The sequence below is a fragment of the Octopus sinensis genome, linkage group LG3, assembly GCF_006345805.1.
Source record: "Octopus sinensis linkage group LG3, ASM634580v1, whole genome shotgun sequence".
Taxonomy (NCBI): domain Eukaryota; kingdom Metazoa; phylum Mollusca; class Cephalopoda; order Octopoda; family Octopodidae; genus Octopus; species Octopus sinensis.
In genome coordinates, this window is record NC_042999.1 from 58,137,268 (window position 1) to 58,155,325 (window position 18,058).

Here is an 18,058-nt window from a genome sequence, read left to right on the forward strand (position 1 = left end):
GTGTGTATATATTTCCATAGAGGTAACCATTCACTCCATACAAAGTTTTTTAGGACGAAAATAAGATCTAAAGTTATCTCTAAGAAACAGAAAGATCGCCCAAAAGTGTATATAGATATTTATATGTATTTATATGTATTTATATATTCATCTATACACACATGTATGTATAATGTGCGTGTATATATTTCCATAGAGGTAACCATTCAATCCATACAAAGTTTTTTAGGACGAAAATATTTATATATAAAAGAAAGGTTGTGTGTCTGTCTACTCCGATTTAGATTCCTAACTACTCCCACATTTTGCGATGCAGTTTAACCAAAACCGGGTATCTTATAGTCGTGATTCATATCGAGCCCTTCTGGGTATTAGCGCGCGTCTACGATGAGTCTATGATTTTACAAATAATTTACCATCATTTTTTTCCATTTTAATGCATATCTTTTTTAATAAAGGGAAGTAACTCTCAAACTTCACACCAATATGCGTGCTCATATGCGACGTAATATCACATCAGCAGCATTTCCTCACACCCTCCTTGCACTTGGCGAAGGCAAAATACCAGGGGATGAAAATGGTAATATTGCCATCGATTCCATTTGTACCATTGTTAAGACGCCTTCTGATCTCAGAGATGCAGTGTTCCCAGATCTACAAGCTAATTATCAGAATATGGATTGGATTGGCAAAAAGGCTATACTGGCCCCGAGGAATAAAACTGTTCACCATATTAATGATGAAATGCTAAAACTCATTCCTGGGGAAGTCTATGTATATCAGTCTATCGATACAACTCCTGACCCAGAGGACGTCATCAACTATCCAATAGAGGTACTCAATTCCTTTGAGCACCCCGGACTACCACCACACTTTCTCAAACTTAAAGTTGGTGCCCCTATAATGCTCATCAGAAATTTGGTTCCCCCAAAACAATGCAATGGCACACGTTTGATCGTTAAGTCCTTATCTCCCACCGTAAACTTATATCAATATTTGCCTGAATAATCATCATAATTCAGTGCAATCATTAACAGTACTTTCAAGCAATTCAGCCCCGAGCAACGCCGGGCAATTCTGCTAGTATATATATATATATATATATATATATATATATATATATATATATATATATATATATATATATATATACATATATATATATATATATACATATATATATATATCATTAAAAAAAAGAATGAAATTTTTGTGTATAGTGCTCAGGTGCACTACAGCTTATCAACGGTGCATGTATAGTACATATGTACAAATGTCAGGAAGTGAACAGTCTGTCATAATATACATGTGTGCATGCGTATAACGGGGTGGGGGATATCAGGTGTAGTGTTGGCGAATTCAGGAAGTAATATATATATATATATATATATATATATATATAACTTATTGAATTTACAGAGTCTCGGGGATTCTGTAAAAAATAAATAAATAAATAAAATAAACTGCGTCTAAATTAAGATCACTAATTATACAGAAGGAATTATTATATTGTCCTTCCGTCATCCAGTTGTATCACAAATTTTTCGAATATCTATTGCAGCTGTCTCGCCAAGTAAACAAATATTATTATCAACTGGGAATATTTACTACACACAAATATCGTGAATGCTGCGAAAAACATGCTACGGAGTAGGCGACGCTGAATATCACAAAATATTGACTTATGTTTTTGGTTCGAGAAACTTTGGATATTTCAGTTATGATCTTGACATTAGTGCACTCTTAAAAACAAATAATAGCTTAAATATAATTTGGGGGACAGAAATCAGTCGGCGTAATGTTTCTAGCGATTGCAGGATGTTTTAGAAATCGACAATAATGAAAAATAAAAGCATGCGTAAATACTAACCGTTGTTTTCCATTTCTATTTTCTTTTGTATTTCGTTTCGTTACTAACAGTTCGTGATTTCACAATTTGCAGAAACGTGTTTTCGCCGATACAGAAAGTAATGTCCGTGGTTTCTGTTTCTAAGAAGCTAACGAAATGAAACCACCTGGTCCAAGATTATGTTTGGTGTCTTTGTGTATAGTAACAGATATTTGAGTACTCCACGCATGTACCTTGTTTAATTTCTCTCAACCATTTGAAGCTATTGCTAATTTCTGAAGATTAAAACAAAAACGAAATTTTTGTTATCAGCATGAAAAACTACATCTCAACAAGATAAAAATATATTCATATCTCGTGAAAAATTGATATATTTCAAATTGTTGGAAGAAATTTATCAAGATCCTAGAGTTTAGTAACTTATTCAAGGTTGAAATAGGTACATTTTGGTTTTCCCACCCTCATTCAAAAATTGGGTTATCTCCCCTCTAAAATGTTGAGTTTCTGTGGCTTCAATAAGATTTTTCAGTTTTGTATCATTTGTTATAAAAATATTATCAGATTCAATAAGATGTTTAATCTTTTCGATTTTCATGTCTATTAATTTTTCTTTTTTTTTTTCTTTTTTTTAGGGTTAAACAATTTTTTTAGTTGGGGGAGGTAACCCCATTTTTAATGGGGATGAGATAACCAAATTGTACCCTGAAATGTTATAAACCTACAGTAGAAAGCCTAACTTTAGGATGCATTTTTAACTGTCGTATATGAAAGTGGTCACCAGAAACTGTTAGGTCAAAAATGTGCGGTGTGCCTATTTAAATTGTGAGTTATTTTAAAGAAGTATGTTCTCTTGATACTTATGGGAAAGGCGGCGAGCTGGCAGAACCGTTAGCACGCCGGGCGAAATGCGTGGCCGTATTTCGTCGACGAGGTCGACTTTGCCTTTCATCCTTTCGGGGTCGATAAATTAAGTACCAGTTACGCATTGGAGTCGATGTAATCGACTTGATCCGTTTTTCTGTCCTTGTTTGTCATCATGTCCTATGTTTAGCCCCTTGTGGTTAATAAAGAAACAGATACTTATGGGAATATATATAAATAATGAAATTATTGTACACAGTGCTCAGGTGCACCACAACTTGTCAGAAAGTGCATATAAAGTACATGCAGTAATGTAAAAATGTCTGGAAAGCGAACAATGTATGAGTCAGATACATGCCTGTGTGTGTATGGAGGGGAGAAAATCAGGTGTAGTGTTGGCGAATCTCAGAAAGCATGGAAGTTTTGAAGGATGCAGTGCTCCGACAACTAACAACTGATGCCGGCAGTTTGTTCCATGCTTCAGCAACTCTCAGCGTGAAAAAATGTTTCCTGAAGACAATATAAAAAGAAATCAGAAAACAATAACAAACACGCATATTATTGATTTCCTTTTTCAAACAAACAATAATGTTTCAAATATGCATTTTTAATCAGCAATTTTGAACTTTGTAAAATATATAGTTATGTCCCTTACATTTAATTTTTTTTTTTTTTTTGCGGTAGTGTACCAGTTGGCTGGACAATGCATAGGCATTAAATTAAACGAAAAAGTCTCTATGTAGTCACTCGACGTACTAGAATAACAACAAAATCGCTTTCCAATCATACCCGATTGTCTTTACTGTAAATAAAATAACAGACGGTCTGCGTCCCCAGTTTGAGAAACACTGCACTTGAGTAATTTGAGATTTAAATAAAGAAAGCTGTATATTACTCAGAACGTATGAAACAAGGGCTAATTTAGTTTGAATTAAAAAAAAAATGGTATGAACGTTATGGACAAATTTATGAAAATGCTTTGAATAGGCAAATGGTTAATTTCGATTCACAGATTAAATAAAAAGTTAAATATATATATCAAATAAGATCTTTCAATGAAAGAAATTATACAAGTATGTTAAGCTTCATGCATCAGTATTGTTAACCGAATTTAAAACTTCAGAACATAGAGATAAGAGTTATGTCCCTTGCAGCAGACGCACTTTAAATATTACAACTCTCAAAATGAGAAATATTGTTTATTTACTAGCCCCTCCTCTTTTAAGGATCACTCTGTGAAGAAAGAGCAGGGCCTCCCAGATTGTATTAACGTTAGATTACTGTTGTGCTAATATCATAAAATAACTTGAGGGAAAATTAAAAAATGGTGTAGTTATGGCTGGAATATGTTAATTTTGTCAGCTTCCTTCTCGAGCCACGCCTGACTCATAAGGGCCGGTTTCCTTGGTGTATAGGTTCCCCACCTGGACGGGACGCCGGTCCGTCACAGGTGAGCTGCAAGATACAGGGGGAAAGAGTGAGAGAAAGTTGTGGCGAAAGAGTCAGCAGAAGTTCGCCATTACCTTCTGCCAGAGCCGCGTGCAGCTTAGGTGTTTCGCTCATAAACATGCACATCGCCCGGTATGAGATTCGAACCAGCTATCCCTCGACCGCGAGTTCACTGCTCTAACCACTAAGCCATGTGCCTCCACTAATCTTGTCAGCTGGGTTGATTTAGAGGGCAACAGTAAGAGGGAGTATTCATATGACCCTATCACATTTTGATGCAAAAAACAAATTGACAAGCCAACATGGTAGTCTTTTAAGATAAAAGAAGGAATCCACTACATGGTTGCTTGGCCTGCAAGAAATACAAATCAAGTCTCCATTAGATCCTCTTAAAGAAGGAAGGATGCATTGGTTAAACCAGCCACAGAAATATTGTGTCTACAGTCATCACAACTTAGTGCTAAGCTAGTTAATCTAAGTATTCTTGAATACATTTTAAATAAGCAACAGAATGCATTAACGGCATTCTAGTGCATGGCAGGGAAGTAATTTGTCAAGGATTAACTATTGTTTAGGATTGCACTATTTTCTGCATCTGGGGCTGGAATCCAATGCTTAAGGAGCATCATTGGAAATATAATGAAAAAAAAAAAAAAGAGAGGGCGAAAATGGACACCTACCCTACAATGTCATTCACTGAAATCTTCAGGCTACAAGATAATGCATGCTTAATTGAAAATACTGTGATTATATAAGCATTGCATTTGACAAAGAAATCTGAATGTTAAAGAGTTAAAGGAATTAAACAGAAGTCAGTTTAACAGCACATTGCTTACAGTTGATATGCAGGAAACTGTTGGATTTGTATTTCATAGCAAGTGTCATTGTACAGTTGACTATAGTATATAATTTCGTTTTGGGATTTGGTTTGCAAGATTCTTTATGAGTTCATGTGTTGAAGCATATGCTGTTGTGTCTGGAGAGTCATTTCAACGTAACACACTCACCAGTAATAGTCAAGACTATTGAATAGGTTGCAAGACGCAACGAAAAGTTTAGGAAAATAAAAATAAGAAATAAGTGGAAATTTTACTGGTGAGTGTGTTACATTATAAGGCACAAAAAGAAAATGACTCTCCCCAGACACAACAGAATATTGTATATAACATATTCTATGTAATGAACATCAAAAATCTATTTTGAATTAGTTATACAGTAAGAGATAAATGATATTAACTTCATGATTATTTTTTAACCATTTGGGCAATTATTTATTTTGGAGATAATGTTTTCATAATCTCACTCAAATAGTTAAAATATTAAAAGAAAAATAAATACTCACTCTTTTACTACAAGTTTTTTAACTGTTGCTGAAAAAATAATCTATAGCAATTTAGTTTTAGGTAGGCCATTGTTGTGAAAAAAAAAATACAGCAAACTGAAATAAATAAATAAAAGAAGGGATCTTTTCACTTTGACCGGTAGATTTTTAAAATAATTTCTATGTAACTAAAAAGTTTTAAACTTCGTATACTGGTAGAATGTGTTTATAAAACATCTTTTTCTTTTGGCTTTCTTGAGAAAATTCTGTAGTTTGTAACATGTTTGTTGTTTAATTTCTTGCATTTCGGCAATTTCAACCAATCAATGACGTCTATTGAGGTGAAAACAATTTCTCCGTAAACATTTTCTGGCGGCGTCATATGAAAATGTCCCTGTTTTTTATGAGAAAAAAGATACCCTGTGGCCATAAACTGAGGGGTCACTCGTAAACAGAGCTGGATATCAAAACCGTTCCCTCTTTAGTGTCCACCCATAATTATGACCCTAGTATCGATCTACTGCATTTCAATCTGTTTTAGGGTTAGGGGTGGGGGGAAGGATATCTTTTTTTCTTCAGAAATGTAAATAAACCCAATCTGTTTCTTAAACGAATATATAATATGTAACAGGGACATTTTCATATGACGCCACCAGAAAATGTATTTTGAGGAAAGAACCATGTCTTCAACATGTTTGGAGAAAAAACAACATCTGGGTTATATTATATAAATAATAAATGTATCAGTCTTTATAATTTAAATTGGCACTTATTACTGCTACGAAATGAGTACAAATTATATTTTCAAATTCAAGTGGAGTGAGAGTTTGATTTTTTTAAAGGATTATTGTATTTGCTCTTAAAATTTTTAAAGCTAATTCAAATTGTTATACTGCAGATAACCTCTTTAAAAATCATTAACCACAGAAATTAATTGAAAGTAATTATATCTTATAAAAGTAAGAGATTAGATAATATTCCTTACATAAACAATAACAGAAACACTGAGGGCAGATAGAAGAAACCGCTAACAATGGAAGTCTCTATCAGACATAGTAGAGTCAGTGATAACATACTTATTGTGATTAACTGAAAAATTTTAATTAATTAAAGTTGCACCTGTAGTAAGAGGGGGAAAAAATCATTAAGCTTAATGATCAATGTCAGGAAAAGCAAGGTTAGGTAAGTTCAAAATTTAAATTGAAAAAAATTAACTAAACTTTGAATGGGGGTCTAAAGTGGGTGACAACTCCAAACATGTTTTCGTCTCATCAGACCTCCTCAGCTAAACATAATCTTACCAACATTGCTAAACCTGAAGTGACTGAGAGATAATTATAGTGTTTTAGTAAATAAACATTGACTGGTGTGACAGAAAGAACCATATAGAGTCAAGTTGGTGTCAATATTGTTCACTGCATTGAATGTACCTAACTGTTGATTTTTTATGCAGATGATGTTTCTGAGGAATTAACCTTAATGATTTGTTCCACATGCTAAATTATAAACATTAACATGTTACTATATCGTGTATTAGTAATACTTGCACGATTCTGAGGAAATATTGGGTTGTCTGGAAAGTTCGTGCCGATTTTTAAAGGCAAGAAAAAGGTCAATAAATACTTGCCATTACATTTTTAATCAACCAAATATGAACCATTTTGTTGCTCAATGCATCTTCATCTTTCCTTTAACTTGAAAATACCCTCTTCCCAGAATTGAGGTGGTTTCATGGCAAAGAATTCATCAAGGTATCTTTTTACGTCATCCAAGGAATTGAAATTTTTACCATTAAGACTATTCTGCAGAGACCTGAATAAGTGGAAATCCGAAGGAGCAATATCTGGTGAATATGGAGGGTGGGGTAACACATCCCAGCCAAGCTGCAGCAATTTTTGTCTGGTTCCCAAAGCATAAAGTGCCAAAAATGAACTTTCTTATCTTCCATTTTAAAGGGTTACAGAATTAACACAGGTTTTAGGAACATAAACCTCCTTCCACGAAAAGATAGCTTAAACTGTGCTCTAAATGGAAGTGTAGTCAAATCCTATTTTATGGACTCAACCATGTTCTAAAATAAGTTGAAAGGTAAGCAACTGTAAATCAGCACGAACTTTCCGGACAACCTAATAATATTGGTGGAGGAGAGGAGGAATCGAAATATTGGAGAAGTGTGCACAGATGGATGTAATTTACCTAACAAAATAGTCTCTATGTAGTCACTCGACCTACTAGAAATAACAACAAAATCACTTTCCAGTCATACTTGAAGATCAGAGACTTGAAATGTTCTGGATTGCTAGACAGTATATCAGTGAGAATTGAGATCTTGTAGGAAAGAAGTGTGTGCAGATGGATAACGGTATGCTTGCACCTATTGATGTGGACAAGAAAGAGGCATAGGAAAGTTACTATGTGAGATTATTGAATCTAGAGAATGAATGGAACAAAGAGAGTATCCCTCATGTGAACCCAAAGGGATATTTGTATCGTACAATCTTTCTATCACTCGAAGAGAGAAATCTTTCATAGTCAACAGTGGTAACAGCTCTTTGAATTTCCTCCATCCTACTCTTATTCAAATTATCATACTCTCTGTGCATCCTCTCCTACTAACAGAGCATTTCAGGTATGACTGGAAAGTGATTTTGTTGTTATTTCTAGTGGGTCGAGTGACTACATAGAGACTATATTGTTAGTTAAATTTTATCCATCAGTGCACACTTGTCCAAAATCTCGATTCTCACTGATACATTGTCTAGCAATCCAGAACATTTCAAATTTCTGATCTTCATGCAGTAGGACTTTGGCAAACCTCTTCTTTTTTGCTTCTACCCCAGCTAGATAAACTTGATGTCTAACCTCCTTTTAGCTTTCTGATATGATTCTTTGCTACTCCTAGTGGACATCAGTATGGAAGATAAAGCAATAAAAACTATGAAAACTGGCTCAAAATATCTGGTAAGGTTGGATATGGGCTAGTCACCTGCATAGTTAATCAGGTCATTCAGGAAGGTGTAATATCCAAAGACAAGCATAGCAGCATTATTGTTAGTAGCTACAAGGGTAAGAGTAATGCTTTAGATAGATACAATTATAGAGGCATAAAACTCCTGGATCAGGTGATAAAAATTATGGAGAGAGATATTAATTAGGAACAGAATTAGGCTAGGCAAAATGCAGTATGGCTTCGTCCAGAGAAGAAGCACTATCGATGCTTTTTTCATAGTTAGGCAACTGCAAGAGAAGTACTTAGCTAAGAATAAAACATTATATTTGGCAGTCATTGATTTAGAGAAAGCCTTTGAGAAAGTACCCTGCTGTGTGATATGGTGAGCTCTGAGGAGGCTAAGGATAGACAAGTAGTTGGTGGAAGCTGTACAGGCCATGTACAAAGATGCTGTTAGTAAGGTGAGAGTTAACCACCAGTGATGAGTTTGGTGTACAGGTAGGGGTTCATCAAGGTTCACTCCTCAGTCCCCTCCTTTTCATCATTGTCCTTTAGGCCATAACAGAAGAATTCAAGACTAGCAGTCCATGGGAACTACCAAATGTTGATGGTCTTGCCTTCAAAGCAGATTCCATATTGTGGTGTCGGTGGAGAGGACGACAGATAGGGGAGGGCGGAAGTAGGGCTTGCAGGGCGCATGCGCGGCAGGAAGCGGTGAGGGACGATGCACGTGTGGCATCAACGAAGCGGCAGTTGGAGCTGAGACGAGGAAGCGACGAGACGCATTGACTTTGTTGAGAGAGATCTGATCTTCGCTGAGTTTGGTAGATTAATCTTCGCCGAGGTAAGACCTAATTATATTTCCTTTCTCCTTTTCATCATTCACACCACAAGCTATTTCGGCATATAAACAAAAACAATTCTCACACGGTTTTATAAATAAAAATGATGATGAGTGCCCGTATTTCGCACGAAATTATAAAACCATTTTGCAGTGACACGGATGTAGTCGCTTGGCTGAAGAAAGTGAAGTTGGTGGCGAAGCTCCATGGTATAAGTGACCTGGCGAGCTTCATGCCGCTGTACTTGGATGGTCCAGTGTTGGCGTTGTATTTAGAGATGGAAGAGACAGACCAACTTAGCGCGGAGAAAGTGGAAGTCCTATTGATGGAGGCCTTTGCAGAGGGAATGTTCGAGGCATACGCTCGCCTGGGTAGAACAAGATGGACTGGGCAACAAGTGGACGTGTTTGCCAATGAACTTAGGAGATTGGCTAAACTGGCGGGTTACGAGGGAGAGTCGCTGGACCGGACAGTTAGGTTGGCGTTCGTGACTGGCTTTCCCGACAACATGTCGGTCGAGCTACAGCAGCTTCCGAATGTGCATTCGATGCCGATGGTGGACATCATATCTCGGGCACGCGTACTAGTTTCATGCAGCAGGATGACGTCGGTAGCAGCGACTGCAACATCGAAAAGTAGCCCAGCTAGGAGCAGCGGAGAGGGGCTAAAGAAAGAACATGTGCGACCGTTCAAAGGACAGTGTTTCCGGTGCCAAGGTTCACACATGGTGCGTGACTGTGTGTCACCCAAGCCTGAGGTGATTTGCTACCAGTGTCGAGAGCCGGGGCATATAGCCAGTGAGTGTCTTCGGGGAAATGGACTGCGGGAGACTACTGCACCGGTAGTTGTCCCTTCGAATCAGTAGAGGTGCGCTTATCGTCACTACCTGTGGTCGACATTCTGGTGGAGGGGAAGATGTTGCGAGCCCTGTGGACACGGGCTGTACAACAACCCTGATGACTACAGAAGTGGCAGAGACGTGGAGTGGAGGAAGCAGTGTTAGAGCTGTCGACGGAAGAGAAGTACACTGCGAAGGGGTTACAGATGCACGGATTGTGGTGCAGGGACTACAGCTGACGCTGCGAGCGATTGTGGTTGGTCACTTGGTGGATGAGTTCGACGTGGTGATGGGGATGGATGCAATCACCCACTTGGGAGGTGTCACCGTTAACGAGGCTGGTGTAACATTTGGTTGAGCGGGGAAACCGTGTAGGGCGAGACCATGCACCGGCGACAACTGTGAGGAAAAGCATGCTGCGCACACCATTGAAGACCAGGATTTTCGGGCTGTCTTTGATGGCAAGAGGTGGACAGTGGAGTGGCACTGGAAGTAAGAGCCCCCGATGTTAAAGAATAAAGTGGGCTGCTATCAGCATACTCTAAAAGGAGATGCCAGAAGTGAGTTCGAGGGGGAGGTGGAGCGGTGGATTAAGGAGGCCATATTGATCCTTGGGAAAAAGAAGAGAGCGGAGTCCTGCCACAGATGGCGGTGATACAGCCCACAAAGCATAAGGTCAGGCCAGTGCTTGACTTCCGAGAGCTGAATGACCATGTATCGTGTCATACAGGCGGCGAGGCCACGGATGTCTGTGGAGACACCTTGCGAGAGTGGAGGCAGATGACAGGGGCCTCCACGATTGTTGATTTGAAGTTGGCATACCTACAGGTGCATGTGGCTGAGAAATTGTGGAAGTACCAGCTCGTCAGGTATAAGGGCTGGACGTACTGTCTGATCAGGTTGGGGTTCGGGCTGAATTCAGCGCCAAAGATTATGGCAACAATTCTCAAGGCCATCCTGGGAAAGGTGGACAGAGTAAAAAGGACCACCAATTTGTATATCGATGACATTCTGGTGGATGAAACCGTAATACCAGCAATGGAGGTCATAGGCCACCTGAAGAGGTTTGGACTGATCGCCAAGCCACCAGAGGCAATGGAGGGAGGTGCTGCACTGGGCCTCAAGCTATGGAGAGACAAGGCCGGCGCATTGGTGTTCCGGCGAGGGAATGAGGTCCCTGAACTGGGCGCCAGCATGAGTAGACGGGAGCTGTTCTCTGTGTGTGGGAAGCTGGTGGGACACTACCCAATTGCAGGTTGGCTCCGGACAGCATGTAGCTTCATCAAGAGACGAGCCGAAGGAGTGAAGTGGAATGATAGAGTGGGGGAGAAGACGATCGACATGATGCAGGAAGTCTTGGTCAGTGTAGGAGCAGAGGACCCAGTGAGGGGCAGCTCGTATATTCCCAAATCAAAGAGCGGGATTGTATGGTGTGACACCAGTAGCATCGCAACAGGGGTTGTCTTAGAAGTGGGAGGCGTCATGGTGGAAGATGCAGCCTGGCCCAGGAAGACGAATGACTGCAATCATATCAATGTGGCGGAGTTGGATGCCGTGTCGAAGGGGGTGAACCTCGCCTTGAAGTGGTGGTTGCACACCATAGAAATCAGGACTGATTTGGCCACTGTACTTGGTTGGGTGACAGCAGTCATCACCAATGAGCGAAGGGTGCGGACCAAAGGGGCTGCAGAGATGCTGGTAAAGCGTCGATTGGGAATACTGAGTGAACTAACCACTGAGTTCAATCTGAAGCTGAACGTGATCTTTGTGCCTTCCAAGAAGAACAGGGCAGACGTCCTGACCAGAGTAAAGCGAGCCTGGTTGCAGGTGCCAGAGGATGCGAAGCAGGCTGTAGCTGCAGTATGCCGTCTGAGTGACTCGGAGTTGCGGAGACTGCATACCATGAATCACATGGGTGTGGACAGGACATTGTTCCTAGCCAGAAAAGTTGACTCCGATGTAACAAGACAGCGTGCAGAGAGTGGTTAGCAGTTGTGACAGGTGCCAGTCCATCGACCCTGCTCCGGGCGTACATGAAGTGGGAAGTATTCCAGTGGACCATGACTGGAAACGACTGGCGGTGGACGTAACACACTACCGGCATGGGACATACCTCTCAATGGTTGACTGCGGACTGGGGTGGTTGGCCATATGGAGGGAGATGAAGACGGGGACCGCAGAAGAAATTGTGGAAGTGTTGAATGAGATATACCTGGAACGAGGCCCCGTGGATGAACTGCAGTGGATAATGGCACTGCATTTCGCTCGGATGTGCTGAAAGAAATGCTTGATGGGTGGAAGGTCAACCGCTCCTTCAGGGCGGCATACCGGCCAAGTGGAAATGGGGTGGTGGAAAGGCATCATCGTACCATCAAGGCCATGGCAGAGAGGGGTCACATTTCACCAATCGAGGCTGTATCTTGGTACAATATGCCACCCAGATCAGGACAGGCTGAGGAGTCGGTGTCACACAGGGCAATATTCAGGTACGAGTGGAGGCATCCGTGTACTGCATTAATGCGACCTGGGGCAGAGGAAGAGCACGCCTTCGTGCAGGTCGGGGAAGAAGTTTGGGTAAAACCCCCAAATGCATGGTGTATATCACAATGGGGAAAGGGGACAATAACCTCTGTAAATTCAAAGAATAACATCTCGGTCAATGGTATGCCACGCCACGTTTTGGATATACGGAGGATTGTCTATGCCTCAGAGGATGGGACCAGCAGCAGTGGGCAAGATGAAAACAACACCAGTAGACGGGATGAAGAGGCCAGCAGCAACATACCAGGAACCAGTCCTAGGTTCGCACTGCGACCACAGAGGGAACGGCACCCTCCTCCCTGGTTGGCTGATTATGAAACCAGTTAAGGTGCGAGTTTGGGAGCGGGGAGCGAGTGAGAAAGCCGGTTCAGTGATCTGTAGATCAGGGGGGGGGCGTGTGGTGTCAGTGGAGAGGACGACAGATAGGGGAGGGTGGAAGTAGGGCTTGCAGAGCGCATGTGCGGCAGGAAGCGGAAGCTGTGAGGGATGACGCTCATGTGGCATCAACGAAGCAGCAGTTGGAGCTGAGACAAGGAAGCGACGAGACGCATTGACTTTGTTGAGAGAGATCTGATCTTCACTGAGTTTGGTAGACTAATCTTCGCCGAGGTAAGACCTAATTATATTTCCTTTCTCCTTTTCTGTTGTCCTCTTCATCATTCACACCACACATATCAGAGCTAGAAGAGAAATTCCAGGTGCGGAAGCAAAACCTGGATTCTAAGGTTAACTCAGTAAAGACTAAGGTCCTAGTAAGCAAGAAAACAGATAGGACCCTACCTACTTCAGGTAGGTGACCCTGTTTGATTTGCATGGTGTACCCAGTCTAAGCTATTGACACACAAGAGGTGCAATGGATTAATAGTGAGGTTATCAGAGAAGGTAGTGTTTGTATGTGGAAGATGTACAGGATCCATAAAAACTATTGAGACTCAGGAAATTGATTCTTTGAAATGCTCTGTTAGGAGGAGAGGATGCACAGAGAGTATGATAATTTGAATAAGAGTAGGATGGAGGAAATTCAGAGAGCTGTTACCACTGTTGACTATGAAAGGTTTCTCTCTCCAGGTGATAGAAAGATTGTATGATACAGGTACATGGATAGTAATTCTACATGGTAGTGAGACATGGGCCCTGAATGCAGAGGACATGTGATGGTTAGAGAGGAATTAGGCTAGTATGCTGTACTGGATGTATCATGTAAGCGTACATGTTCAGCAGAATGCTAGTGTATTGAGAGAGAAATTAAACATAAGAGGATTAGTCATGTGATGTGGAGGGATGCTGACAGTTCTATAAAGAAGTGCTGATCTCTCAAAATGGGAGACCCCAGGAAGACATGGGACAAAGTACTGTAGAACGACCCCAGGACATTGAACCTTTCAGGCAATATGACAAAGGATCGAGATGCCTAGCACCTGGCTTCACTCAAGAAGGCCCATACTCTGCAGCAAAATTGTTAAGACCAGTCTCCCTAGTGGTGAAGATTGACCTGCAAGGGTCCTGAACTGGTGCCACGTAAAAAGCACTTGTAGTGGTGCCTTGTAAGATCGCCTGTGCAGGACCACATAAAAGTACCTGTGTGGTGCCATGTAAAAGCACCCAGCGCACTTTGTAAAGTGGTTGGCATTATGTAGGGCAGCTTGCTGTAGAAACCATCCCAGACAGGAGCCTGGTGCAGCTCTTCAATTTGGTAGCTTTGGTCGAACTGTCCATGGACGAATGTCAAATGAGGATGATGATGTACATCATCCTCATTTAACATGTACATCATCATCATCATCATCGTTTAACGTCCGCTTTCCATGCTAGCATGGGTTGGATGATTTTGACTGAGCGCTGGCGAACCAGATGGTTGCACCAGGCTCCGATCTTGATTTGGCAGAGTTTCTACAGCTGGATGCCCTTCCTAACGCCAACCACTCCGAGAATGTAGTGGATGCTTTTTATGTGCAATCGGCACGGGGGCCACTCAGGCAGTACTGGCAATGACCTCGCTCGAATCTTTTTACACATGCCACCAGCGCAGGTGCCAGTAAGATCTGAACATTGACAATCTATTTGAAATTAAGGACTATTGATCTTGCAAGAAGTGCAAGTGGGATGATTTATTTATTGTGTCCAAGGATAATCTTAGAGGTGCTATGACTAATATGGCTGAGAATAACTACCTCAGTGGAGTGTTCTGTATATTCAATACATGTTGGTATGCAAAAATACAGCATTCAAGACTGACACCAATATGTAAAAACCAAATACCGAGAGAAAAAAAAGACGGTGAAAAAAAACAAAGAACTATCTGAGATAACTCATTGAGAAGATTGCAGATGTCTACTGAAAAGACCTTAACTAATTATTTAATAATGATCCTGAACAGGTGTCTGTCATTTTATTGGCTGCAAGTGTAAGGTGACAAAGTATAAAGATTAAAACATCTTAAAACAATATGCAATGTATTATAACAAATTTTAATGTCACAAAGGATAGAGGTCGCATAAATTCAGAAAGATAAGTCTTCCATCAAATCCTGCCTTGTACCCATTCATAACGTCTTGTAAGGCATGTTAAAGGGGAAAATATAAAAAGCGAAATTCGGTACATGGAAAGCGAAATCAGTATGTCAGCTGTTCGGAGTTAATCTTTACTAACGTTCATTAAATTCATTCAACTCAAAAAATAGAATGGAATTAAATAAATAAATCGAATTGAACTAAAAACATTGAAATAAAGATGGTGTGAGCTAAGAGAGATTTGGTTGCTATTTCTTACAGATCTTATAACTACGTAGATGCTCCAGTGGTAGGTCCATTCAAAACTACTTAGTTAACACCCCTTTAAGGAGCTTCTGCCTTGTGCTTTTGATTTGAAGAGTTTGCTGACAGTATAATTCTTAATTAGATTTAAAATATGTTGCGAAAAAAAATTGTTGAATTGAACTTATTTGTTTAGTAGACTGATCTGAAATCGTGTGTTCGGACATAAAAAATTGCATCACAAAAGCCTAAAAATACACACAAACACTTTATTCATTTCTGCTATTGAAAATTGGCAGTATATTTGCTGAATCATTAAACTTTCAGGGGGAAAAAAGGTAAACAAAGAAGTAAAAATTCTTTAACATTTCTTTCGACTAACGCGGCGAGCTGGCAAAAACGTTAGCACGCCTGGCGAAATGCCTAGTGATATTTCGCCTGCCTTTACGTTCTGAGTTCAAATTCCGCCGAGGTCGACTTTGCCTTTCATCCTAGCGGGATCGATAAATTAAATACCAGTTGCGTACTGGAGTCGATCTAATCGACTGGCCCTCTCCACCCCAATTTTCGGGCCTTGTGTATAGAGTAGAAAAGAACATTTCTTCCGACTTCTTACGTTTTTGGGCCCAAATCCCGCTGCGGTCAGTTTTGCCATTCATACTTTTAGAGTAGAAAAATATAGTCAAGTACAGCTATGATCTGAACATTGACAATCTATTTGAAATTAAGGACTATTGATCTTGCAAGAAGTGCAAGTGGGATGATTTATTTATTGTGTCCAAGGATAATCTTAGAGGTGCTATGACTAATATGGCTGAGAATAACTACCTCAGTGGAGTGTTCTGTATATTCATCTGTATATTCAATACATGTTCGCTAGCGTCTCACATATGAAATATAATGAGCTGAAGAACGTTGATCAATTAAAATTATCCGTGGAACTGATAGACAAGAAACTCCTTTGGATGTTTTAAAAAAATAGAAATCTAAGAACATCCAGCAAGATATATATCAATTGATTGAATTTTATTTGAAAATGTAGAAACTGTAGCATATGACTTGGTTGGGTCTTTGAAGCTTGCTGGAGAAAGTAATAAACATGTTTCAGTTTCATTAAACCTTTTCAGCAAATGATATCAGTTGGTGAGGAATGACACGGCGTTGATTATGAATAACAGAAAAACCTGACTGAGTAATGTTCTGCATACTAAATACAAATACGTTTACATATGTATTGTAGAGTTCAAATCCACATCCATACTGAATCTTCAAACTCCTTTGCTCGGTGTTGTGGGTTTCAGATACTCTTAGAGGGAGGTTTTGTCAACTTATTCTTTTCTACTCTAGGCACAAGGCCCGAAATTTTGGGGGAGGGGGCCAGTCGATTAGATCGACCTCAGTACGCAACTGGTACTTAATTTATCGACCCCGAAAGGATGAAAGGCAAAATTGACCTCCACGGAATTTGAACTCAGAACGTAGCGGCAGACGAAATACCTATTTCTTTACTACCCACAAGGGGTTAAACACAGAGGGGACAAATAAGGACAGACAAACGGATTAAGTCGATTAGATCAACTCCAGTGAGTAACTGGTACTTAATTTATCGACCCCGAAAGGATGAAAGGCAAAGTCGACCTCGGCGGAATTTGAACTCGGAACGTAACGGCAGACGAAATACTGCTAAGCATTTCGTCCGGCGTGCTAACGTTTCTGCCAGCTCGCTGCCTTGTTTTTGTCAACTTATCGGCATGAATGATTTCAGTTATTTATTCTTTTTACATAACAATTATATGGAGTCTCTGTCGTGTTATTAAAAATGTTGTTCATATAATTTACCAGTTTTGCTTAAAATGTTTTAAAATGCTCAAAATGTTCCCTTTATAAATAATAATGGGAACCAGAAAATGTTTGAAATATATTTCTAATTATTTATAACTTCAGCTTTTTAAGGTTAGAGAATAAATAGATTATATTTTTGTAATCTTTCTTTTATATTTAATCTACAGGTAAAAAGTACTTAGTAATTTCGCAAGCATTTGTTTCCAACGAAAATATCGTTTTGAGTCAGTTTACTTAAAAAGATAATATCTTTAACATAAGCAGGTATTACTAGTTTTGTTTCCTTATTTCGAAGTTCATATTTGTAATATAAAATATCTCTCGAAAGCAATTTAACTTTCTATAAGTTACGGATTCCGCTCCTGTGTTACGTTTCGTGTTTTAGCAAAACCCTTTTTTCACATCATGGCCGAGCAGTTAAATCTATCAAATTTCGAAGGTAAATAATACTATTATACTGTTCATAGTTTTCATTTATTTTCCCTTTCAACTATGACGAATTATTTTTTTGAAATATTTGAATACAGACGTTCTAGTTTCTCTTCTCCAATAGGGGCAGATATACATAGAAGGCTGTTCCAGATGTAACACCGGGATTATTAAACATTTCGCTTAAATCGTTTCTTTTTCTTCTGTTTATTCCTATCTTGTACCCAATCCATTCTATTGATAATTAATTACACGATATATCTATTTTATCGCTTTTTATAATATCTGTCGGTACTACTTAAGAAGAGTGGTCCCGGTGCGCGCACTCGCTTATCCGCGCTAGCTTGTCATGACTAGTCGATCCTTTGTGTTTCTGTGTCCTA

The 18,058-nt window shown here is 39.7% G+C and overlaps 2 protein-coding genes across 2 annotated transcripts in view; one reads left to right on the plus strand and one right to left on the minus strand.

The window, feature by feature from the left end:
- LOC115209269 overlaps positions 1-2,125 on the minus strand; it is a 78,960-nt gene extending 76,835 nt beyond the window's left edge. The window contains exon 1 of the mRNA XM_029777572.2: positions 1,871-2,125. Within this exon, the coding sequence (XP_029633432.1) occupies positions 1,871-1,883 (13 nt within the window). The 5' untranslated portion in view covers positions 1,884-2,125. The remainder of the gene's footprint in view (positions 1-1,870) is intronic.
- A 15,415-nt stretch (positions 2,126-17,540) lies between these two features.
- The window catches only part of LOC115209868 (ER membrane protein complex subunit 2), a 30,563-nt gene continuing 30,045 nt past the window's right edge, over positions 17,541-18,058 (plus strand). Inside the window, exon 1 of the mRNA XM_029778445.2 lies at positions 17,541-17,685. Within this exon, the coding sequence (XP_029634305.1) occupies positions 17,652-17,685 (34 nt within the window). The 5' untranslated portion in view covers positions 17,541-17,651. The remainder of the gene's footprint in view (positions 17,686-18,058) is intronic.